The 25,663-nt window shown below is 41.7% G+C and overlaps 2 protein-coding genes across 3 annotated transcripts; both read left to right on the forward strand.

The window, feature by feature from the left end:
* Positions 1 to 1,908: 1,908 nt before the first annotated feature.
* Positions 1,909 to 12,859, forward strand: LOC308294684 (recQ-like DNA helicase BLM). 2 transcript variants are annotated; one of them, XM_080737470.1, is made up of 22 exons: positions 1,909 to 2,217; positions 3,429 to 3,495; positions 3,586 to 4,351; positions 4,468 to 4,588; positions 5,074 to 5,174; positions 5,633 to 5,765; positions 6,037 to 6,725; positions 6,828 to 7,004; positions 7,785 to 7,903; positions 8,013 to 8,126; positions 8,291 to 8,389; positions 8,483 to 8,631; positions 8,730 to 8,836; positions 9,214 to 9,374; positions 9,524 to 9,719; positions 9,938 to 10,128; positions 10,239 to 10,383; positions 10,492 to 10,691; positions 10,851 to 11,040; positions 11,445 to 11,567; positions 11,994 to 12,183; positions 12,533 to 12,859. In XM_080737470.1, the coding sequence occupies exons 1-22, from the start codon at positions 2,123 to 2,125 to the stop codon at positions 12,681 to 12,683; spliced, it is 4,284 nt and encodes a 1,427-aa protein (XP_080593596.1). In that variant the 5' UTR covers positions 1,909 to 2,122; the 3' UTR covers positions 12,684 to 12,859. The 2 variants fall into 2 exon arrangements, with proteins under 2 accessions (XP_080593596.1, XP_080593595.1); XM_080737469.1 differs by having other exon boundaries at positions 3,429 to 4,351.
* A 5,733-nt stretch (positions 12,860 to 18,592) lies between these two features.
* On the forward strand, positions 18,593 to 25,463 carry LOC308294208 (recQ-like DNA helicase BLM; the record flags this gene model as incomplete). The annotated part of the gene is made up of 14 exons (XM_080736935.1): positions 18,593 to 18,716; positions 18,855 to 19,040; positions 21,602 to 21,720; positions 21,848 to 21,961; positions 22,117 to 22,215; positions 22,308 to 22,456; positions 22,544 to 22,650; positions 23,063 to 23,223; positions 23,374 to 23,569; positions 23,762 to 23,952; positions 24,061 to 24,199; positions 24,304 to 24,503; positions 24,661 to 24,803; positions 25,208 to 25,463. The coding sequence occupies 14 exons, from the start codon at positions 18,593 to 18,595 to the stop codon at positions 25,461 to 25,463; spliced, it is 2,184 nt and encodes a 727-aa protein (XP_080593061.1).
* Positions 25,464 to 25,663: the final 200 nt, after the last annotated feature.

The following is a 25,663-nucleotide window of genomic DNA, read 5'->3' on the forward strand; positions in this document are numbered from 1 at the left end:
TTGTGAGCTTGTAGATCTGCTATTTTTGTTGAATGTTTGCCCCAGAATAGGGAGTCTAGGGTTCAATGTGGTTAAAGCAGTGTTTATTAAGCCCCAACTTGATTGACAAATGTATTTGTTGCAAATCAATACGACCCTGTCAGTAAAAAGTGGCCACACCAGCAGAACTTCTCCAACCCTGGAGTATAAATTGTAATATAACATCATAGAGTATAAAGTATAATTCCACCAGACTGTGGTTAAGAGGGTTTACATCTTGTCAGATGGGTATGAGCTCAGGAGAGAATTCTGCTGCTACATTTGCGTGGAGCATGACATTTTTATAACACCTTATGTGATTTCATTTTGTTAAAGCCTAATGTCCCTTGCTTCTCATTTCAATTCAAAGTAAACTGAGCATAATACTATCAAAAAAAAAAGAGAAAAGAAACAAAAAAACAAAAACAAGCAACGTTAGTACTTTAAGGTTCAGTGATTTTGCTGTAGAGTAAAAGGTTGTTGCTCTGCTGTAATTAAAAGACAATCTGTCCCTTTTGCTGTTCCAGTGGTTGTGGAACGTGACTGTAACTCACTCTGTTAAATGCATTACTGTTTAAGAGTATGATAAAACGTATGTGAATGGTCTCTGCCTGCAGCATTCAAACACTATTTTTGTAGTAGTAGAGAGGGATCCTCTCTTTATAAGATCACGAGGAAGTATTTTGTACTTTGTTGTTTACTCACCTGACTGAAATGTGCTGTACATTTTGTACATGCAACCCTGCATATTTCTCAACGTGGAGCAGTGTAATCCTTTGAAAACGTATAAATATACTGTATTATCCAAGCTTAAACTCAAAATGCTACAACAGTGTGGTTTTAAAACCATTACTTCTTAGAAATAGGAGGAAAAAGAAAATGCATTTATACTGTAATCCTGTCTATAACCAATTCTGTTAGCAGGAATATAGTAACGTAGTGCTTATTCTGTGAATATTTGTATTTTTACTATGTATGTACAGTAAACATTTGAAGCTCATGTAGCAGGCATGCAACACCTTCACAGACAGAATACTACTATATACTTATACTGTATAGCCTACACTTATACATACACATACTCTTACAAATGATATAAACAAATAACCATTTTGCTGTTAGCAATACCCAGTGGTATGAAAATTATCTTTCAATCCCCCCGATGTTTCCACAGGTCAAGAAATCTTTCCAATTTTATATAAAAAGGGACAAATAGATCATAAATAAAGTATGTTTCCCAATTACCTCTTGCTAATAAATCTATTCTATCTCAGGGGCATATTGTCTCAAGTGTTTTTGTAGATCGCCACGCGATCAATCTTCATGTACTAAATATAATTATGATATTCATTAATCTCTTTGTCTGTCTCTTTCTCTCGTAATTGTGTTGTAAATTGGTGAAATACTGCAAATGCATTGAAATCATTGCCAAGTAGGCTATATTTTCAAATACAAGAATTTGACAAGATGCATTTCTCACAGAGGAGTGTGCGTGTGCGTGTGTGTGTGTGTGTGTGTGTGTGTGTGTGTGTGTGTGTGTGTGTGTGTGTGTGTGTGTGTGTGAAACATGTGGCCGAATGAGCACCATGTGAACAGTACTGGATGTATACACACACACACACACACACACACACACACACACACACACACACACACACACACACACACACACACACACACACACACACACACACACACACACACACACACAATCAGCTGTGGGGCCTATCACTGCATGGTTTTGGTTACAAGACTACAATTCCCAGCATTCCTCGGTTCTCAGGCCTACTCTTTCTCCGCCAATGAGCATCATTTTTGCTAAAGACGATTACGCGCAAAACACGAACGCTCTGCTCCTCTGTGTGTTTGTGTGTACATTACGTTATTAATGGCGCTAAGACGGAATTCTGACTGAAGGACAGTGGACATGTAACATTTCTTTATAGCATTACCCGCCAAGGCTGACGTTTTAGCTACAACCAGGCAGCTGCCAGGCAAGAAAGAAACCCGCATATTTTCTGTCAGCTGCTGCAACCAGCAGGTTATGCCGAGGTTGTTGTGATTGTAATAAGGCTACAAGCCAGGCTAGCCGGGCTAAGCAACGATGCCCGTCCCTCCACAAAACAATTTGCAGGAGCAACTGGCAAGACATAACAATGCTGCTCAGACCAAGCTGTCCTTTGCTAAACCTACACCAGGGTAAGTGTTGCACTAAGTTATAACATTCATGTTTATATCTGCAGGCTCCATACGCTAGCGTTGTGCTAGTGCTGCTCCACAGAGTTGGACGACAGAGTTGCCCTCCTCATCTGATGATGTAACCTCGCCTCACCAAATGTTGATGTAACATTGATATGGGGGAAGTAGTGGTGGGAAAAGTACTCAAATGTTTTACTTGAGTAAAAGTATCAATACTGCAATGTATACTCTTGTCACAAGTAAAAGCCCGGATTTAAAATTGACTTGGAAGTATTGGCGTCAAAATATACCACATACAAGTACTAAAAGTACTCAGTATGCACAATATCACGTTTCAAATGTTTCCAAATGTATAAAAATCCACCCCTGATCTACAAGCTCGTTTGTGAGCTTGTAGAACGGCTATTTACGGCTATTTTTCCATGGCTGGAAGTGGTTAATGTATGCTTTCCAAAGTAACTAGTAACAGTAAGTAACTACATTTTTCAACTAATTGCAGTGGAGTAAAAGTACAATATTTGCCTCTGAGATGTAGTGGAGTAGAAGTAAAAGTACTGCAGACTGGAAATACTCAAGTAAAGTACAAATACCTCAAAATCGTACTTAAGTTCAGTACTTAAGTACATTTACTTAGTTACTGTACACCACTGATGGGGGAAGTACTATTGCTTAACTTGACTTACTTATAATTTTCACATGCATTTACTTGTGTTGCAGTTGAATGCTCCTCTTTTTTCAAGTCGGATACTATGATGCTATCTGTCACCTAGATTGACAGCCCATTCAACCAAACAGAATAGTCCTGATCTGATTGTATTAAACAACCTTAAACATCCCCAACATCGCAGCTGTATGGAAAGCTTGAATTAACCTCTTTGTACCTGTCAAGTTTGTTTCATAAAAATCCATGTAGACTTGTTATGAGCTACTTTCTGTCAATTGATTTCCTGCAGGTGATCATTTTTCTGTTTGAGTTTAGAGGCGCTCGTTTTCAATTACTGAACATCCTGCTGCCTCCTGCATTGTGTGCAATGTCTAATTGCAAATTATTGCACTTAAGGCATACCCCCCTACACACACACACACACACACACACACACACACACACACACACACACACACACACACACACACACACACACTATTATCACAGAGGCACAATCTAGCTAGTATTACTACATGTGTTTTCATGATTCTTCTTCTTTCTACAGGACGTTTACCTTTAAAAAGAAGTCCACATCATCATCAGTCTCATCGAAGACTGAATCTTCTACAAAGGTAAACCACTCCAATGTTTTGGCTAACAGGAATGTCAATACTCCTCAGAACAATTCAGTAACAAAATCTCCCTTAACGTTTCCAAACAAGCCCCAAAGTCATCATGCCAAAATCAGCAGCTTCGTCACTTTTAATCCAAAAAGCAAGTCGGATTCTACCAGTCCAGCTCTCAACTGTCCTCCAGTCAGAAAGCCCTCTCTACCACCGCTGTCTACTTCCACTACATCTGAAATCCAGCATACAAATGCCAGTGGCAGCAATTTCACAGATCTGGATGCATCCTTTGGATTCCCAGGGGATGATTGGGATGATGACTTCGAAACACCAATCAAAACACCGGTCAGGGGCAGAAATGCTTCACAGAGTCCAGACGTTTCTGTGAAGAAAGAATCACCGTCATTTTCTAAAGACAGTGTTAACAGAGATGCTTCTCCTGACAGTCTGGCCTCGGGGTCGATCAACAACACTGCAAGTGCAAACAAGTCTGGATTTAGTAAATCTATAATCAAAACATGTGGACCCGACCACAATGTGGATGATGCAACAGCTGCACGCAGAAACATCCCAATTTCCGATTCAGATTTGTGGGGGCCAGACGACTCCCCTCTTAAAAGAACACGAAGACGACGGCCTCCTGCTAAACTCAAGTCTTGTGTCAGTGATGATGAAGAGGAGAGTATACCTATGACCAAGCCTCCTGTCAAAGAGGAGAGTATACCTATGGCCAAGCCTCCTGTCAAAGAGGAGAGTATGCCTGTGGCCAAGCCTGTTGTCAAAGAGGAGAGTATGCCTATGGCCAAGCCTGCTATCAAAGAGGAGAGTGTACCTATGATCAAGACGGCTGACCAATGTATAGGTATCTATCCATCTGCTGTATCTATAATTTAACATTTGTTTGTGTGTTTTAACATCATAACATTATGGTTGGCTGCAAATACACCTTACCTCTGGTGTTATATTACTCCCTTGTAGGTAAACCCGATGAAAGTTATGAAACAAATATGGACCACGATTACAAGTCAGAGGCTGATGATGATTTAGATTTCATTCCCCCATCTCCAATCCCCGATGAGACCTTTTCTTCTATAGAGAGGTTTGTTTTTGTTAAACTGGCACAAAGGATAATGTTTTAGAATCATAGAAATTATATAAATGATGTATATATTATGACAATGAATTGTATTGAAGTAATTGAACGTTCAGATATAAGCCTAAATAACATTTGAGTCATTCAACATTTTAACTAATCTGTGTGTGAACACAGATTTGCTGCTATATTGTAATGGAATCTGATCCTGTTCCAAACATCTTTATGTCAAGATGAGTAAAAAGGTGATAGTAACAGTATTTGTTGGACTGACTTAGAGGTGTTATAAATCAAATGCTGCTTTAGTTAACTGTTGTACAGTTGATAAGGGTCAATACAGTCTCAGTAGATTACCATGTGGACTTCACAGAGCTGAAAGCTGGATCCAAGAAATAATCTAGAAGCAACCAAAGACCTTTACCCCATTGATTCCATGGGGACTCGGGGAGCCAAATGTCAACATGACAATACTCTGATTCTGTTTCAAACAGGTTGAAATCAGTTGATTCTGAAAGCCAAGACAGGACGGTAAACACACCGGCATCTGTCACACGACTTGAAAGCTCTGATCGAAAAGCTAATGAGAAAGGAGGCAAGTGCTGGTTTATTGTTTTTTTTTTTTTTTTTTTCAGATCCCCATTAGTGCAATGAAAAATGTACACGTTTATGTATATATTTTTCAGATATACATAAACGGGTATTCTCATACTGTAATTAACGAACTTTTTCATACAAAATGAATTACAGTATAGTTCGGAACTACGTTTTCCAAAGTATACGTTCACATATAATCAATTTTGTATTTAATTTTGTATTATTCTTTTTGCAACTAATTACAATGTGTAGATTTAGACGAGCCACCCATCTTTGGATAAAGGTGTATTTCCCTACCTTTTGAGAGGAGATGCTACTTTATCCCAGTAACCTCCAGGAATTTAGATAAACTTGGCTAAGTTAAGCTCATCATTCAATATAGCGTTTCAAAGTGCACACAGAGACATAAAAAGTGGAAACATCTCTTTAACCGAGTTGCTCTTCATCTTTCTGTAGTCTCCTATCTTAAAACAGATGAACAACTCTTCTCTCTCATGGATTCCATTTGTGCCCTGGTTGACCGCATTCCTGACAACGAACTGATAGGCCTGTCATGTGGAGCTGAGCTCTTACTGAAGAGGGCTCAAAGGTGTGTACATTTGGAAATTAAATATTTTCACTGTGCTTTACTAAACTTACTTTATCCACTTAAATACTATATACTTTGTTGACCGGGGCCCCCAAGGGACTGTAGTTGGTTTCCTCCTTTTCCCCCCCAATCTAAATCTCCTCTGTTAGCTGAGGATCTGCTATTATTGACAAATGTTCACCTATTAGAACGATTCCAGACAAGGTAACAATAGGGTTCATGTAGTTAATATTGTTTTACCAATGGCTGTAATTTCATGTTTCACACCCAGGAAAAGGATTCTTGCAATTGGCAGTGACACATCATCCAGGACGCCGCAGCCAGATAGCACAGTGATGGAGCCAAACTTGAAAGCAAAGCCTTCCTTTTCTTTTTACACTCCCAAAGTGGCATCTTCCCCCATGTGTCTCTCTGTGGAGTCCTCCAAGAAAACCATGCCATTCCAGCAATCTTCGGTCATCTCCGTGGACTACAACAGCAGTGTGTTTGAGGATTCTGACTGCATTATTAACGGTGTCCAAACCCCTGGCATGGCTAAGAAACCCAGTAGTCTTGCCAAGTCGGTTTACTCTGTGGACAAGGAGTGGACATCTGTGCAGAGAACAGTTAAGCCCCCATCACCTTCCAGCATTCCAAGCCCATCCCGTGAGGAGGACTTTTCTGAGGAGGACTGTCTTTTCTTTTCGCCTGAAAGGCCAGCAGCTGTTGGCACGTCTAAAACCACTGCTGTCACGAAATCAGCACAAAACAGAGAACCAGATGATTTTGACATAGATGACTTTGACTTGGATGATTTTGATGAATTAGAAGTTCCAGACTACTTTGATGAACCGCAGAGCTCCACCATGTCCAAGCCTGTGGCTAAAACTGTCAGAGAAGGAGCCATCAATAAATCCACATGGGAGAAAAAAACAGCTACACCTGCATCCTCAGCCAAGCCAGCAAAGATCAACTTCCCTGGTAAAGTCTCCTTTCATTGACACATTTTGTTAGCTTTATTTGTTTTACTTGTATTTGTATGTATTCTTAGCCATAGTCTAATTTCTGTGTCCCACATTACAGAACCCACTTTCCATAACCCGGCCCACGATCGCTTCAGAGGGTTCAACTTTCCCCATTCACCAGAGATGATGAAGATCTTTCACAAGCGCTTCGGTCTCAATCAATTTAGATTCAATCAGATAGAATCCATCAATGCTGCTATGTTGGGAGAGGATACATTCATCCTGATGCCTACAGGTTGGTACATTTACAACATACATTTGACTGTAATACAGTTGTGTACATATGGGAAAGACGTAGGAGCTATTGTAGCCGGATGATGAATTAAACCTGAAAACTGCAGCAGTTACTGCGGATGATGACTTAGTTGTGTCAAACTGACAATGTGCATTGTCAGGGCCCTGTCAATCACAGGGCCCTGAGTGCAGACGCTGATTGTCTCAACTTTTTGGTTTCTGTTAAACTCCCACACTGTGCTTGGGGCCAGACCGCTCATGATAATGTGAATTCACTTACCAGGCTACACCTAAATCTAACACACCCATTATGAATGTTATTAGCTGCAGCTGCATTGTTTGGTTGTCTGTCATATTTCTGTACAGGAAAACAAACTACAGGGTCCTCTTTATTAATGTTCGGAATACTTTGGGGGATGGTAAAGTTACAAAACCATTTTAGGGATAGCCCCTCCATTGCTGTGTAGTGATAATGTTCTTTATTCATTCAAATAGTAAGTGGTGGAAGGTGGAAGGCTAAGTTCTCTTGGAGGAGCACTAATGTCAGTCTTCCACAGTAGTAGGTCCAGGTCCTGCTGCACTGTCTGAAACCCCTGTGTATTTCAATTAATGTCTGTTTCAGTTTCCTATCCCCATTTTCAGGTAAGCCAAGGTCACAGGAATAGTGACCAAGATAGCTGGATAGATTCATTAATAATACTGGAAGCTATTCACGGTTCACAGTTGTGATATGAACAGGTGTGAGATGTCTGAAGTTCTCCATCATTCTGCTCTTCATCAGGTGGGGGGAAAAGCCTGTGCTACCAGCTACCTGCCTGTGTGTCACCAGGAGTCACTGTGGTGATCTCTCCACTCAAATCACTCATTGTAGACCAGGTCCAAAAACTCACCTCTCTGGATGTAAGCATTGTCCCTACCGCTCCCTGTCACGTATCAGTAAGACAGTGTGCAATGACACGTGTGACATACTTGCATGTATTTTATTTTTCTGATGCCCTGCACCTTTTAGATCCCAGCCACAAGTCTGTCTGGTGACAAGAGTGACAGTGAGGCGGCAAATATTTACATGCAGATGTCCAAGAAAGACCCCATCATTAAACTGCTCTATGTCACTCCTGAGAAGGTGAGAGATATTGTTACCGTTGAGTTCCCGAACTTGTAAATACCAAAACGTAATTTGAATGAAATTGTCAATTTAAATGTTGCATTTTAAAGCTATTTTAGAAATCGTAGTTGCTGTGGCTCAACCCAGACCCGGTCCTGAAATTGTTTTCTTCTTTCCCCAAGGTGAGCGCAAGTAACAGGCTGCTCTCTGCGCTGCAGAACCTGTTTGATCGAGGCCTTTTGTCCCGCTTTGTTATCGATGAGGCCCATTGTGTCAGCCAGGTGTGTTCCCACTCATGAAGGTGTTTGCTCACTGTTAACTTCTGGCAGAAAGCAAATGTCAATAAAAATCTGTTGTGTTTAATTTTCATTCAGTGGGGCCACGACTTTCGCCCGGACTACAAGAAGCTGCATGAGCTGCGTAAGAAGTTCCCTGCAGTTCCCATCATGGCCCTAACAGCCACGGCCACTCCGCGTGTCCAGAAAGACATCCTCCACCAGCTGCAGATGCCTCGACCACAGCTGTATGTAACTCCCCCTCCACCCCACACTAGTGGTTTAATGATGCACAAAACCAAATATCAAACAATAATTGATATGCCTCTCTTCATTTTGTTTGCAGATTTACCATGAGTTTCAACCGAACTAACCTCAGGTATTCTGTCCTGCCTAAGAAGCCCAAGAAGGTAGATGAGGACTGCATCGGCTGGATCAAGAAGTACTATCCACGTACGGGTCTCATTATAGCATGACTAGACTATGTCCATTTTCTGCCCACAACGACCAGTATTCTATTCATGTCATCCGGGAGGTCAAGGTGGTAACTACCTGCCACCACCTCCGTAGAGCCTCTAGAATGGCCCTCCAGTCAACACAATATGCCATGTTCACGGGTGTGAAGCCAGCAGGGGAGGGTACTCAATACTCAGTCAAAGAAACAGCTGGCAACTTCAGGAGTGGAGCAGAAAATGTGATTCTCTAGACAAACAGTAGGGGTCAGCAGGGACAAGGACTATTGGGGAGAACATTTTAAAGTTCTCAGTTAAAAAACAGTTAATCAAAATAAATTACAATTATTTATGCAATCTCCCCTCTGCACATTATAGGTGACTCCGGCATAGTGTACTGCCTGTCCCGAAATGATTGTGATACGATGGCCGAGAGTCTAAAGAGGGCAGGGATATTGGCTCTGTCCTATCATGCTGGTTTGAGTGACAGAGACAGAGAATACGTGCAGACCAAGTGGATCAATCAGGATGGCTGTCAGGTGAAATGACCTCTTTGATGTTACAGCATCATTAAAGCTTTGAATTGTTTTCAAGTTTCATACAGTTTTTTGTGGGAAATTTCCCCATGACATACACACACACACAGTCACATCACATTCAACTCAATGTGCTGATCCTTTTCTTACAGGTCATTTGTGCCACCATAGCCTTCGGCATGGGCATTGACAAGCCTGACGTCCGCTATGTGATCCATGCCACTCTCCCCAAGTCAGTGGAGGGCTACTACCAGGAGTCGGGGAGAGCAGGCAGAGATGGACTGATCTCTCACTGCATTCTGTTCTATGCCTACTCCGACGTTATCCGTATTAAGAGAATCCTCAGCAGTATGTGGCTCCAATATTTTGGCATGCAACATTTGTTTGGATAGGTTGTTAACTGTAAAGTGACCTACAGTAGTGTGTATTATTTTGGCATTATATTTTCCACAATACTGCCTCCCTGTAAAATACAACACCAAACCTTTGCTGTGCGTATTAAGAAATTATATATTGTTATCTGTACTGACATAATATCCTCTTCAATATCCACTGTTTATCCACAGTGGACAAAGATGGTAACAGCAATTCCAAATCAACTCATTACAGTAACCTGAACCACATGGTGCAATTCTGTGAGAATGTGATGGAGTGCCGGAGGATACAGCTGCTCGCTTACTTTGGTGAGCTCAGATTCAACCCTAATTACTGCAAGGACCATCCAGACGTCATCTGTGACAACTGTGCCAGACCTAACGTAAGAGAACCCTCCCTAAATCAGTAGCATCACCGCAGATGCAAAAGTCTTTCAAGAGCATTTACACTTTAACCTATGTGGGAGTTGGAATGATCCCTGTCTGTTTACAGAAATACAAGATGAGAAATGTGACTGAAGTCGCACAGAAGATTGTGAAGTTCGTCCAGGATAACTGTGAGAAAGTTGGAGCGCGATTTGGCAGGACGGCTCAGCAGACCCGACTGACTCTAAACATGCTTGTGGACATCTTCGTCGGTGATACACTTATAGTACTACTACTAATATAAATGCATGCCAACGGCAGGGCTTTTTAAAAATGTGCCGTTTAACATGCTAATTTAGTTTTGGTCTTCTCTCTGACAGGGTCTAAAACAGCAAAGGTCCAGACTGGGTTGTTTGGTGTCGGAGCAGCGTACTCCAAGCACAACGCTGACCGTTTATTCAAGAAAATGGTTCTGGACAACATCCTCATGGAGGACCTGTACATCACCAACCAAGGCGGGGCTGTGGCTTACATCTCAGCCGGACCCCAGGCCATGAACGTTTTCTCAGGACGCATGCAGGTACTCATCGTTGTTCAGTAATACATACGATTTAAGGCTAATTTATACTTATCGCTGGACAACATTTGCTAAAATATTTTTTGCCAAGCCACACTCACTTTCAACTATTGTTATGTACTATCTGTGGAGTAATACTCCATGGCTGTTGTTCCACACTAGGTGGAGTTCTGTGATACAGAGAGCGCCAGCACAATCAGGAGACACGGTGGGGACAAGAATGTATCCAAGAGGGAGGAGATGGTTCAGAAGTGTCTACAGGAGCTGACTGACCTGTGCAAGCAGCTGGGCAAGGTGTTCGGCATCCACTACTTCAATATCTTCTCTACTGCTGCCCTGAAAAAGATAGCGGGTAAGCTCTCAAGCCCTCATGTCACATAGTATGCTCTCACTCATAGATGGTGTTGTTTTAACGGGAGAGTGTTTTCTGTAGGTCTTTCAGTCCTAGTGTATCAAAAAAGCAAATCTCGATTAAGCACCGTTGGTCCGACCAGTTTAACATTCACCTGGGTAGCATTCACCAAAGACCTGCAAAAAATACTCTCCTGTTTAACAATCTTAAAGTGTCCCTGAGAAAGACCTTTAACCCCTAACTGCTGCCCACTGCTCCTGATACTTGACGGGTTAAATGCAATTACCACCATTTCATTGTATAATATACAGTGACAAGTACCGCAAAGGAGTGCGGACCAAATTATTATCCTCTAGTCTACATCCTTCATCGACAGTTGAAATCATTCCTTTTCTTGTGAACAGATTCGCTGTCCTCTGACCGTGAAGTCCTTCTGCAAATTGACGGCGTGACAGAAGACAAACTGGAGAAGTATGGTGCAGAGGTCATAGACGTCATGCAGAAATATGCTGAGTGGCAGCCACAAGGTGAGGATGGTTGAGGCTCACTGGTTTTGATTATAAATGGGGTCTATGAACAATAAATGACAGATTTTGATTTGCATACTGTAGTGCACTGTTTCCCAAACAGTGGGCTGTGGCCCATTTTTAGGGGTCACTAGTAAACATCCCTTTAGTTTTTTGTCTCCTACATTTTGTTTACAATAATCATTTCAAATAAAATAAAAATATATCCCCAAAAAATGCATTTATTTTATTTTATTTTTCATTAATTAAAACCAAATTCAATGGTTTTTCTAAATAATAATAAAAAAAAATGCCAATCTACAAGCTCACAGCGCGGCACGAAGCAACGCCTTGTGAGCTTGGAGATCTGCTATTTTCACTAGTTTGAGTCCTGGGCAAACGTCTGCTGTAGCTGTAAAAACAGTGTGTTTTGAACCCTTTCTGCAGAGGAAAAGAAGATCAGCACTGCTCCTATGGGGTGGATAGATATGGATGGTGTCAATGATCAAGAGGACGATTCCGAATCCACTTACTTCGGCAACCAGACCGGACGAGGACAGAAGCGGAAAAAAGCTCCCTACACGAAGAATGCCAAGAAAACAAAGGGTTTCGCCGGCAAGAGCACTGGCTCTAAGGGGTAACGGTCATCTGTTTGTGTCATACTTCATAAATTAGCTTTCTATAACCAGAGGCAACATAACAAAGGCCAGAGGCTCTTCTGTGAAATACTTTTACTTCTACTCCACTACATCTCGGAGGCAAATATTCTACTTTTACTCCACTACAATTATGTTAAAACATGAGTTACGTTGTAGATTTCGATTATTATTACAAAACTCACTAACCACTTCAGCCCTAAAAGATCTTTATATGAATACTTATGCGAGTACTTTTTCCACCACTGGGAATTATAGCATAGGTGTCATTACCTCCTTTCAGCTAAAAGGACCTTCCCCTCCTCTCCCTTGCTTTTCTCCTCCTTGTAGATACGGCCGAGGACAAAGCAGCAGCAATAAGTCCTGGTCATCGTCAGCCAGCTCTGGAGGTCGAACCCAGGCCTCAGGCAAGAGACCAGGTCTGATGGGCATCCCTGCCCCACAAACCAACAAGCGCTCCTTCCTCAGACCAGTGTTCTGAGCACACTCTCAGGCCTTTTTGTCTATCATGTGTCGTGTAAATGTAGTTGTTTAAATATGAACAGTGCGTTTTCTATTTTGATCTATCTACTTTTGCAATGGAATGCTTATATATAGTTTTTCTTAATCTTTTGTAATTTTATTTGTTATTCATAAATAAAGGTTTGTTGAAACGTACATGTGTGTGATATCTTTTTTAAATATAATTTAAAGTGTTTATGTACGTGTACACATATTTATATTTCATATACAAAAAAACGTAATTTAATGTGTGTGTGTGTGTGTGTGTGTGTGTGTGTGTGTGTGTGTGTGTGTGTGTGTGTGTGTGTGTGTGTGTGTGTGTGTGTGTGTGTGTGTGTGTGTGCGCACAGAGATCCATCTCAGAAAATTTGGATATTGTGTTCAAAGTAAATTTTCTTATGTAATATATATATATATATTTTTTTTAACTTTCATATATTTTAGATTCATTGTTCATGCAGTGAACTATTCAAAGTGGACCAACACCAGCAATACAATGCAATGCTGGTTTTGCCCACACCGTTTGATCAAGTTCAGAGTCAAGACAACCATTTACCCGGGGATTTCAGAGCACTTTTTGTGCTTTGTAGGTTGACAAGCTTCATTCAGATGGTTTCCTTTAGCCAGAAGCACTTGACACCTGCCCACAGAGCCAAAACTACTAGTAACTGGTGTACTGACCATGGTATTACTGGCCTTAACTGACAAGCAAACTGGCCTGACCTGAACCCCACAGAGAATCTGTGTTGTGTTGTCAAGAGGAAGATGAGACACCAGACTCAACCACACAGATGAGCTTAAGGCCTCTGTCAGAGCAAACCTGGGCTTCCATAACACCTCAGCAGTACCACAGGCTGATCATCATGCCATGCCCCATCGATGAAGACATTAGTCCAAAAGTATTCCATTCCAAGTACGGTACTGAGTGCATAAATTAACCTTTTATAAGTTTGACATTTCTGTATTATAAATCCTTCTTTTGAGTGGTCGTGTGGAATATTCTAATATTTTGAAATTTGGATTTTCATGAGCTCTATGCCATACAAATCAAAATTAAAACAAAAAAAAAATGCTTTTGAATAGTTCACTGCATGCACAATGAATCTAAAACACGAAAGTTTAAACAAATTAATTATATTACAGAAGAAAATGAACTTTTACACAATATTATAATTAATTAAAACAAAAAGATTGCTTTTGAATAGTTCACTGCATGCACAATGAATCTAAAACACGAAAGTTTAAACAAATTAATTATATTACAGAAGAAAATGAACTTTTACACAATATTATAATTAATTAAAACAAAAAGATTGCTTTTGAATAGTTCACTGCATGCACAATGAATCTAAAACACGAAAGTTTAAACAAATTAATTATATTACAGAAGAAAATGAACTTTTACACAATATTATAATTTTCTGAGATGGATCTGTATCGGCCTATATATGGGTGGGTGACGTGACGTAGCGTTTTCGCTGTCCTCGGTGTCAAACATGTATAAATAAAAAATATATTTGTCAAAAACCTTCTGAATATTGTGCAGGACATTAAGCTTTATGTGAACTTACTCAAGATTAAAACATTTCATTCCTCATTTCTTCAGAATCTTCAACCAAACATGGTAAATGTCATCTGGTGTGACTGTCCCGACCTTGTTTCTCAAAGTGGGAACTTGAATAAAACTAAGAAAAAGAATTGCTAAAATTCATTTAAAAATGAATTTAGGCAAAAAAAATGTCTATTTGTGAGCCTATATCTTTTCAAAGTCCAAGCATAATGTTTTCAGTCATTTCTGATCAAAAAGATTTTGTCCCCCAAACCAAAATCATCTGGTGTGACACTAGTTTGGAAAAATTAAACAGGCAATAATTTGGACACCTACTGGGCTAGAGAGGTCCTTCTTCTGTAAGGCTATTCAGCACTCCCAGCACAACTGCAAGACAGGTGTCTGAGGTGAGTTATGATTTTAACATTTTCATGAAATGCCATCTTGTTGAAACTTTGACAAGTGTGGCACTTCTGGATGTCATCTGGTGTGACACCTTTTTCATTAATAAAGCAAAAGTTATTTGAAACTTTGGTCATAATTACATGTAAATCTAGGTTGTTTTGTTATAGCTAGCATGTTGTTAGCATGCTAATGTGTACCTGGTAGCCTCAAGGTAGTCCTAAATGCAGAAAACGTCATCTGGTGTGACACTTCGTCATCTGGTCTGACATATCTGCTTGTCACGCCAGATGACTTGATTGTCACACCAGATGATATATACTGTATTTTCCTACAGACATAACAATAAATAACAAGTCCCATGTTTCTTTTGTCCATTTAAAACATTTTAACATGTTTAAAACAACGTTTTAAACATTTTTACATAATTTAATTTAGCTTCATTCGGTGAGCAAATTCATCAGACAGAGCAGAAACCCCTTCACAGAAACCTAAACCTTATATTGTGGTAACACTTTATAATAACTATCCGTTATAAGCAGTTAATATAAGACACTTGACAACAGAAAATGGGTGGTAACCGGAATCGCACAAACTGCTTCCTCATGAGCAGCATTCCTTATACATGGGGATTCAAGAGGGTCACCTGGAACTTTTCAGAGCGTTCCCATGGAAAGGGCGCACCTGATGGTGTGGGAGGGGTGCTGAAGCGTAAGGCAGACATGTATGTCCTCGGAGGCAGTAGTGACCTACAAACACCGAGGGATCTGTGTGAGTATTTACAGAAGTCCTCTGAAAAAGTCACTGTCATGTGGATCGAAGAAGAGAAGATATCCAACATGGATGAAATGGTCCCTCCATCAGTGCGTCCAGTGACTGGCATCAGCACTACGCACCAGGTTCTTTCTATCTTCCCGGGAAAGATAGTTTACAGAGACCTGAGTTGTTTCTGCCAGTTTCCTCAGATCTGCACCTGTCACAACCCACGGAAATTACAGTTCGACCAAGTCTCCAGGGCTGAGGTGCCAGGTGACAAGACAAGTGATGAGTAAGTATAACTAAATCATTCTCTTTGCCAATTTTATGATACCTGTAATTGTACCTGTTTAATGACAATAAAGTAACTTATGTCATCCATTCATTCCTTTTCTTCCTTAACTAAGTGGTGGCCCATCTGCGGAACTGCCCCCTTCCCAGGTCAGCTGCAGGCCCAAAACAGCTTCCGGAGCTCAGTGAGTATAACATACTTGGCAAACTTGAGGACTTGCTAGTAATTACATTTTACTACTAAAAACAATCTACCTGACAAATAAATTACATTTAAATGTCTCCTCCTGAAGGTCTTCTACTCAGGTGCTGGACACAAGTGCATCTATTGGAGAGGCCCAAGCTGAGGATTCAGACACCTCCTCAGATGAATACACACAAGGACAGTTTGTCATAATCAAATATGAGGGAAAGCCATATGTGGGGCAGATTGTTACCATTAATAAGGAGGGGCTAGAGATAAACTGCATGAATCAACTTGGAAAAATGAAAAATGGTTTTGTCTGGCCAAAGGGGCGAGACTGCATTTTCTACAAAGAGCAGGAAGTTGTCTGTGGCATAGCAGAACCGCAACAGGGCAAACGGTTTGCTACCCTCACCAAATGTGACTGGCTGATGTACAATACAGTCTAAATGTCTAGATACCCTCACCAAATGTGACTGGCTGATGTACAATGCAGTCTAAATGTCTATTCTAATCTAATCTAATACTTTTGTACTTTCACTCACTGGACTGGACAATGAGGTAAGGTAGGACCCGAGACAAACATAGCGAAAATAGCTGATCTACAAGCTCTCAACGCATTGTGCTGCGAGAGCTTGTAGATCAGCTATTTTCGGAGTTGCACAACCCAGCACTCTTTAGCTAGTGGAGATGTGGTGTAACGACATGATTCGTAAATAAATTTGTTCAACTCAAAATGCTGTGTTCAAGTTCAGGAGACTTCGGAAAAAAGTAATACACCTGAATGCTGAGTTGTTTCCAATAATTGGTGTTAATAAAATGTTGCCTTGGCTCCCAGTGTGGCTATGCACCTTATTGTCTCTTTAAGATCCTTCTGCCGTGGGCCGGCAGAAGACTTAGGTGTGCGCAGCATTCCTGTGCACATCCTCATCATCCATCTACTACTACAATTCTTTGTTATCCTATGTTAAGGCCCAACAATACTATCCTGTTCAGAAATATTAAGGCCATGTTATTTAATGTTAAAGCAATTTTACTGTTGCTGTTTTTCCTGGGTAATTGTTTAATCAATCAGTAAAGTTCAGTACTCACTAATAGGTAGGTTAAAACACAGTTTGCTTTGACACATGAAGATATGGTCATCTGGTGTGACACTAAGTCATCTGGTGTGACATTCCAAATAGTGAGAAATCATACCTTTATTAATGATGAAACCGAAAAAATGTGTATGGTTTACATAGAAAATAGTATCAGGAAGAGTCACAAATATTTGTGTAATTTTAAAGAAAGTTTTTGTCAGAATAAAATTAAAATATGTTGAAAGATCGACAACATGGGCCTCACACAGAGTGTTGATTATGAAAAAAATATACAGATTCAATTAATTTTCACAAAACTATAGTGGATCACAGGTTAGTTATGATAAAGGACTTTGATAAAGTGAGTAACTTTAAGAAAGGTGTACTCCATTTTCATTTTATGAACAATTATTGTCATGTCACACCAGATGACGGTTTTAGGCACAAGTACAACAAACTGCTCAATAAAGTCTGATTCCAATAAAATATCTAAAAACAAAATGTGTTTCCATAAAGTTGAGAGTGAGTAGAACAAAAGTAAATAATTTTTATGCCTGCTATTTAAAGTTTTTTAAAAAACATGTTTTTTGGGGCGTCACGTCACTGACCCATATACACATACATTATGTGTGTGTGTGTGTGTGTGTGTGTGTGTATACCTATACACACACACACGCGTATATATAGCATTATAGCCTATAGTGTAAACAACAGTTTATTATAGGTTTTTCTCAAAGGTGGTGTAAGGTTTGATGTATGTATAACACAGTTCTTAAGGTGCTGAGCAACTAGCAATGAAAATAAATCATGCAATGACAAGTGTTTTTCACTAGGTGACAGTATTGCAGTATGTGATTATAATGCACAAAATGCTTTATGTTGAACCACAGGAAGCCATGTCCAATATTTATTCAATGTTAATTTCAAGTTTGAATAGTTTTTAATGGCACCAGTTACAAGGGACTATTGGAGAGAAACAATAATGTTATACTGACTTGTACAGGAGGTGTTCTATAGAACAAACGTGGGTTTGGAATGGGTCAGACTGAACAAGAACTGGATTTGGCTCCATCCATACATACATACAGTAAATAAACTAACAGCAATTTCCAAGTCAAAGGTGTAGAGTAGCCTAGGGCCTAGGAGGCCAACATTAGAAACCCGCAGACACTGATAAGCATACATGGCAGCGGGAAGGTCTGTCTGTTTACTGGGGAACTGAAGAGGCCTCAATGCCTGGTGTGTAGTGTACATTTGGACATTTAATATATTTACTGTGCTTTTACTATTCTTGACCACTTAAAATAAATAGCCTATATTTGTTGACTGGGTGAGGTCGCTCAATGGACTGTAGCCTACTTTAATAGTTGGTTTCCTCCATAGAGTATAAAATAAGGTTTCCTCCAGGTTTCCTCCCCCCCGTCATCACCTTCCCACTTCCCAGCATGCCATGCACACCCCGTGACCCCGTGCTTGTAAGGCCAGCGGCTGTTCTCTGATCTGAAACCATTGCAGTCACCAAATCGGCACCAAACAGAGAACCAGCGTATTTTTGATTACCTTGGTTAATTTTGATTAATCAGAAATTCCAGTCTGCTTTGATGAACCCCCCAACCCCAAGCTCCACCATGTCCAAGCATGTGGCTAAAACTGTCAGAGAAGGAGCCGTCAACAAATCCACGTGGGAGAGAAAAACAGCGAGACCTACAACACCTGCATCCTCAGCCAAGCCAGCAAAGATCAACTCCCCTGGTGGTAAGTGGTAAAGTCTCCTACTCTCCTTTCAATGACACATTTAGCTTTTATTTGTGTACTTGTATAATTGTATTTGTATGTATGTGTAGTAGCCTATTCTTAGCCGTAGTCTAATTTCTGTGTCCCACATTACAGAACCCACTTTCCATAACCCGGCCCAGTGGGCCCACGATCGCTTCAGAGGGTTCAACTTTCCCCACTCACCAGAGATGATGAAGATCTTTCACACGCGCTTCGGTCTCCATCAATTTAGATTCAATCAGATAGAATCCATCAATGCTGCTATGTTGGGAGAGGATACATTCATCCTGATGCCCACAGGTTGGTTGGTTGATTGATTGATTGAAGACTTTATTAGAAGTTTGCTGTTTGCATAGGAAAAGGTACAGTTTCATGACGGTACAGTTCACTGGTACAAGGTCAACTAAAAGGAGATCCTATAAGCGTTTCTGCTTATTTGCACAGGAAACCATTTAAATCTCATATATCATTCAATGACAGACAGATAGAACACAGTACTATGCAGTAGATTGTCAAAAAAAAGAAAAAGTAGACTAATTAACAGTGCAAAAATATATACAGTAGATATATACAATTTACAGTGTACATTTACAGTAAAGGGATTATCCCTTTACCCTTAGGGATATTTCACTTAAAAAGAATGTTGGTCATTTTATGGTCTAATCAGGCTTTTGGGAACACCCCAGACAGTTTTTGAGAACTTTGCTTTATTCACTATTTAGATATTTGATAATCATTTAATCAGACACGTCCCCTTCCTATACAAACCCATTGTAACCTCAAACTCCATTTTAACCACGATAGTGGAATACGAGAGAGTGTTTTCTGCTGGTGATTCAGTCAGAGTGTATCAAAGGGTGCGTTCGTAAATGCGCACCGGGTGTGGTAGAGCGCTCGTTTTATGGTTAGATGTCACAATTATTGTCCACGACATTGCAAGTGGCGCGAAGGCCAGCGGACCTTGGTCCTGCTCTTCGCGCCCGAGCGCCGCAGGCGCGAGTGCCCGCGAAGAGCGGGCCAGGGCCGCGCGAGTTACGAAGCCGTGGTGAATGCAATCGTTATATTTATGCCAAGGCCTGGGCAAGCCCACGATAAACGCCCGCGCAGTCCGGTGCGCATTTCCGAACGCACCCTTTGGGATAATAAAGGTATCTATCTATCTATCTAAGGATAGGCTTTGTTTTCATTGTAGCCAGATGATGACTTAAACCAGGAAAATCTTCACATTATCATGACGTATGCAGATTAGTCCTAGCCTCGTACCCGCCCTCTTCCGGAAACCATCCTCCTGGATAACGGAAGTTGGTCGTTTACTAGGCTAGATTAGTCCAGTCAAAAACCAAAAAGTGGAAGAGCCAATCAGTGTCTGTCAATCACAGGGCCCTGAGTGCATATGTAAGGTGGGCCAGTCTTACTGTTACGTTCAGAAATAACTGTATTATAATAATGCAATACTATTAACCATTTATCATTAAAGGAATATATCACTGTTGTATGATTGTTCTTATATAAACCCAAATGTAAAAAGGGGACCTTTGTTGCCGGACAACGCCAGTTGGACTTTAACCAACAAACCATTAAAGGTTTACACACCACTAGGCTAAGACACAGGTTCGTAGTAATACCAGGCTGGGAGAGCAATAAGTGGGTACGAACACCCTGGAGAGACTGACACCACAACGTTTTCAGGGGGGTACAAAGTTACAATATTTTATTATAAATTAACCTTGACAGAGGCCTCTAACCGCCACAAAAACAATAAAACACAAAAGAAAACCTAAATTCTAAAAGGCGCCATTAACTAATAAAACAATTCAAAGCATTTATTAATCGTTAAAATATCATCTTCAATTCTACTAGTAAAGTGCAAGGTGCGTATCGTGGAGCACTTCACTAGTGTTCGTCTGTCCGAACGAATAAGTATAGCAAGGGGGGGGGGGGCACCGGGGAGCCCAATATAGCCACACAGCTTAGCAGAGAGGGGGTTCAACAGCATACATCCTACGTCTCAATTCCACGGCAGATTCTGAAACACACAAGAGGAGGCCGCCAGCTCATCTGTTCACAAGTGCATAATGGTTGTCCTAGAGTGCGGTGCTTTAACTTTGTGTGTCGCGATAGACAGGTACTTACACACCCGGCAAGCAGACGCTTGCCGGTGAGTGATGTAGGCGTGCGACACACAGGACCGTCTCTCTCACAGCAGGCCAGCACGGACCGTCTCTCTCCGTCTCTCTCACAGCAGGCCAGGCACCGGTTCGTTCCTCTCACCGGCTCGCCAGTCTCTCCGTCGCTGTAAACTATAAGGTTCGCACAATGGTTCTCACTTAGCGTAGCATAGCTACTTTACTCAGTCCCATGAGTCTCTATATTGCGTACGTGGTTCCTCAGAACCCCCGGTGTCTCTGCTCTCTCACAACACGTCTGCTCCGTTCCCCTGCTTCCCCCTGACTGAGACGCGCCGTCCCATTCATAGTCCTGCGTCGCGCCCAGCTGCCACTCAATTGGCCAGCCGTGACGTCAACCCCACACTGCATAGGCTGCAACATGGCCGCTAGTTACCCTATCCAGAACCTCCATTCACTTAAAGTCCCGCAGTCCATTCAGAAAAAGAGAACATGATTAAGGGGAAAGGAATATTATTACAACATAAATACCATAACGGAAATACAATGTGTTTAAATAAAAGAAACAAAAAGAAAACATCATTGCATTTAAAGAAATAATACAAAAAATGAAAAATAACAACACCTTCCTTTCATCCCTATCACACATACGCTGATTGGTGCTACACTTTTTGTTTACTTTCTGCAAAACATCTACTGAAGTCTGAAGTTCTCCATCATTCTGCTCTTCATCAGGTGGGGGGAAAAGCCTGTGCTACCAGCTACCTGCCTGTGTGTCACCAGGAGTCACTGTGGTGATCTCTCCACTCAAATCACTCATTAAAGATCAGGTCCAGAAACTCACCACTCTGAATGTAAGCATTGTCCCTACCGCTCCCTGTCACATCAGTAAGACAGTTGTAATGACATGTGTGACGTACTTACATGTATTTCTTTTTTTTTCTTTCTTCTTTTTCTGATGCCCTGCCCTGCACCTATTAGATCCCAGCCACAAGTCTGACTAGTGACAAGAGTGACAGTGAGGCTGCAAATATTTACATGCAGATGTCCAACAAAGACCCCATCATTAAACTGCTCTATGTCACTCCTGAGAAGGTGAGAGATATTGTTACTGATGAGTTCCCAAACTTGTATATACCAAAAACATAATTTGAATATAATTCTGCTTGCTGTCAATTTAAATATTGCATTTTAAAGCTATTTTAGAAATAGACCCGGTCCTGAAGTTGTTGTTTTTTTCTTTCCCCAAGGTGAGTGCAAGTAACAGGCTGCTCTCTGCACTGCAGAACCTGTTTGATCGAGGCCTTTTGTCCCGATTTGTTATCGATGAGGCCCATTGTGTCAGCCAGGTGTGTTCCCATGCATGAAGGTGTTTGCTCACCGTTAACTTCTGTCAGAAAGCAATTGTGAATACAGATCTGTCGTGTTTTGATTCATTCAGTGGGGCCACGACTTCCGCCCGGACTACATGAAGCTGCATGAGCTGCGTAAGAAGTTCCCTGCAGTTCCCATCATGGCCCTAACAGCCACGGCCACTCCGCGTGTCCAGAAAGACATCCTCCACCAGCTGCAGATGCCTCAACCACAGCTGTATGTAACCTGCCCACCCCACACCAGTGGTTTAATGATCATGAAAAATCAAACAATAATTGATATACCTCTTCATTTTGTTTGCAGATTTACCATGAGTTTCGACCGAACTAACCTCAGGTATTCTGTCCTGCCTAAGACACCTGAGAAGGTAGATGAGGACTGCATCGGCTGGATCAAGAAGCACTATCCACGTGCAGGTCTCACTATAGCATGACTATGTCCATTTGCACACAACAGCCAATATTCTGTATTCATATCGGTTGGGAGGTCAAGGGCTTTAAAGCTGTTATGACACACAAAAAAAAGCGAAATCAGGCTATGGTGATATTGATGACGTCACGCCCCTACTGTACTCTACTGTCTGTCCCCCGGAGAGAGCTGACTGCAGTGAGAATGCGAACTATGATAACAACATTTTAAACTAGCAGTTGCTGCTGTAAAAATGATAAAGATTCCGCAACTTCATGCCACCACCTCCGTAGAGCCTCTGGAATGGCCCTCCAGTCAACACAGTATGCCATGTTCACGGGTGGAAAGCCAGCATGGGGAGGGTACTCAGTCAAATTACAATTATTTATGCAATCTCCCCTCTGAACATTATAGGTGACTCCGGCATAGTGTACTGCCTGTCCCGTAATGATTGTGATACGATGGCCAAGAGTCTACAGGGGGCAGGGATATTGGCTCTGTCCTATCATGCTGGTTTGAGTGACAGAGTCAGAGAATACGTGCAGACCAAGTGGATCAATCAGGATGGCTGTCAGGTGAAATGACCTCTCTTTGATGTTACAGCATCATTAAAGCTTTGAATTGTTTTCAAGTTTCTTACAAATGTTTTGTTGGAAATTTCACCTTGACATGCACACACACAGTCACATCACATTCAACTCAATGTGCTGATCCTTTTCTTACAGGTCATTTGTGCAACCATAGCCTTCGGCATGGGCATTGACAAGCCTGACGTCCGCTATGTGATCCATGCCACTCTCCCCAAGTCGGTGGAGGGCTACTACCAGGAGTCGGGGAGAGCAGGCAGAGATGGACTGATCTCTCACTGCATTCTGTTCTATGCCTACTCCGACGCTATCCGTATTAAGCAGTATATCATCAGTACGTGGCTCCAAGTTTTTGGCATGCAAAACTTTTTTGGATAGGTTTTTAACTGTAAAGTGTCCTTGTAGTCTATTATTTTGGCATTATATTTTCCACACTGCCTCCCTGTAATATGCATCACCAAACCTTCGCTGTGTGAAATTATATACTTTTGTCTGTACTGACAATATATCCTCTGTTTATCCACAGAGGACAAAAAAGGTGACATAAATACCAAATCAACTCATTACAGTAACCTGAACCACATGGTGCAATTCTGTGAGAATGTGATGGAGTGCCGGAGGATACAGCTGCTCGCTTACTTTGGTGAGCTCAGATTCAACCCTAATTACTGCAAGGACCATCCAGATGCCATCTGTGACAACTGTGCCAGACCTAACGTAAGAGTCCACTCTAAATCAGTAGCACCATCGCAGATGCAAAAGTCTTTCAAGAGCATTTCAATTTTAACCTATGTGGGAGTTGGAATGATCCCTGTGTGTTTACAGAAATACAAGATGAGAAATGTGACTGAGGACGCAAAGAAGATTGTGAAGTTCGTCCAGGATAACTGTGAGAAAGTTGGAGTTGTCAAGACTGCTCAGCAGACCCGACTGACTCTAGACATGCTTGTGGACATCTTCGTCGGTGATACACTTATAGTACTACTACTATAATGCATGCCAACGGCAGGGCTATTGAAAAATGTGCCGTTTAACATGCTAATTTAGTTTTGGTCTTCTCTCTGACAGGGTCTAAAACAGCAATGGTCCAGACTGGGTTGTTTGGTGTCGGAGCAGCGTACTCCAAGCACAACGCTGACCGTCTCTTCAAGAAACTGGTTCTGGACAACATTCTCATGGAGGACCTGTACATCAACCAACAAGGCAGGCTTGTGGCTTACATCTCAGCCGGACCCCAGGCCATGAACGTTTTCTCAGGACGCATGCAGGTACTCCTCGTTGTTCATTGATACATAAGGTTCAAGGTTAATTTATACTTATCGCTGGACAACATTTGCTAAAATATGTTTTGCCAAGCCACACTCTTTCAGCAGTCGTTATGTACTATCTGTCAAGTAATACTCCATGGCTGTTGTCCCACACTAGGTGGAGTGTGCCATGTACGTCACAACCACCACTTACTTCGGCAATCAGACCGGACAAGGGCAGAAGCGGAAAAAAGATCCCTACTACACAAAGATTGCCAAGAAAACAAAGGGTTTCGACCACAAGAGCACTGGCTCTAAGGGGTAACGGTCATCTGTTTGTGTCATACTTCATAAATTAGCTTTCTATGACCAGAGGCTCTTAGAAAATAAAAAGCAAAAAAATTATAATAATATTAAAAACCCAGAGGCTCTTCTGTGAAATAGCATAGGTGCCATTACTTCCTTTCCGAGATGTAAACTATCTAAGTTAATTTACTCAAGTACTGTACCTATGTACAATTTTGAGGTAGCTTTTTAGCCCTAGCTCCACTTTGGTTAGCTTTCTCTCACCATGCAACATGGCTTCCAGACACCCGGCTCCCCTCACCCAGAGTGGACGTAGTGGCACTGATCTCCTAGAGAGGCCCTGCGGGGTCCAGACCTGTCACGGATGGATATCCGGGAGCGACCAGCACATGTTGTGCATCTCCTGCCTCGGCCTGCAGCACGCGCAGGCAGCCGTCCACTTCCCTGAGCGGCCCGATAGCTGTCCCATCTGCCGCCGTTGGAGTGACAGCCACCTCCGCCGCCGACTCGCCAGGGCGAGACTCCTCGGATGAGGAGGATCTGGCAGACAACCCAGGCAGCGTTTTCTACCCTGCGGGAGCCGACGCCAGGTTTGTCTACGGTGCCACGCGCCACGTGCCTAGGGGCCTCATCCGCAAGCCTCTGTCTTACATGTATAGCATGCATGAGTCGTAGATTAGGAGCAAAAGTGCACAGAACTAGAGGTTACAAACGTATCCCCAGTTCTTCGACAACATACACCCTTCTTTTTTGCCTCGAGAAGAAAAGGACGTGTAAGAGGAAGTAGTGCGTCATAGCCGGGGATTCTTATATAGCTCCCTGAAGGGGAGGCTCTAGTCTACTTACTACTAGTCAACCAATGAAGGAATTTGCTC

This window comes from Nannobrachium achirus (genome assembly GCF_963921795.1).
Source record: "Nannobrachium achirus genome assembly, chromosome: 11".
Classification (NCBI taxonomy): domain Eukaryota; kingdom Metazoa; phylum Chordata; class Actinopteri; order Myctophiformes; family Myctophidae; genus Nannobrachium; species Nannobrachium achirus.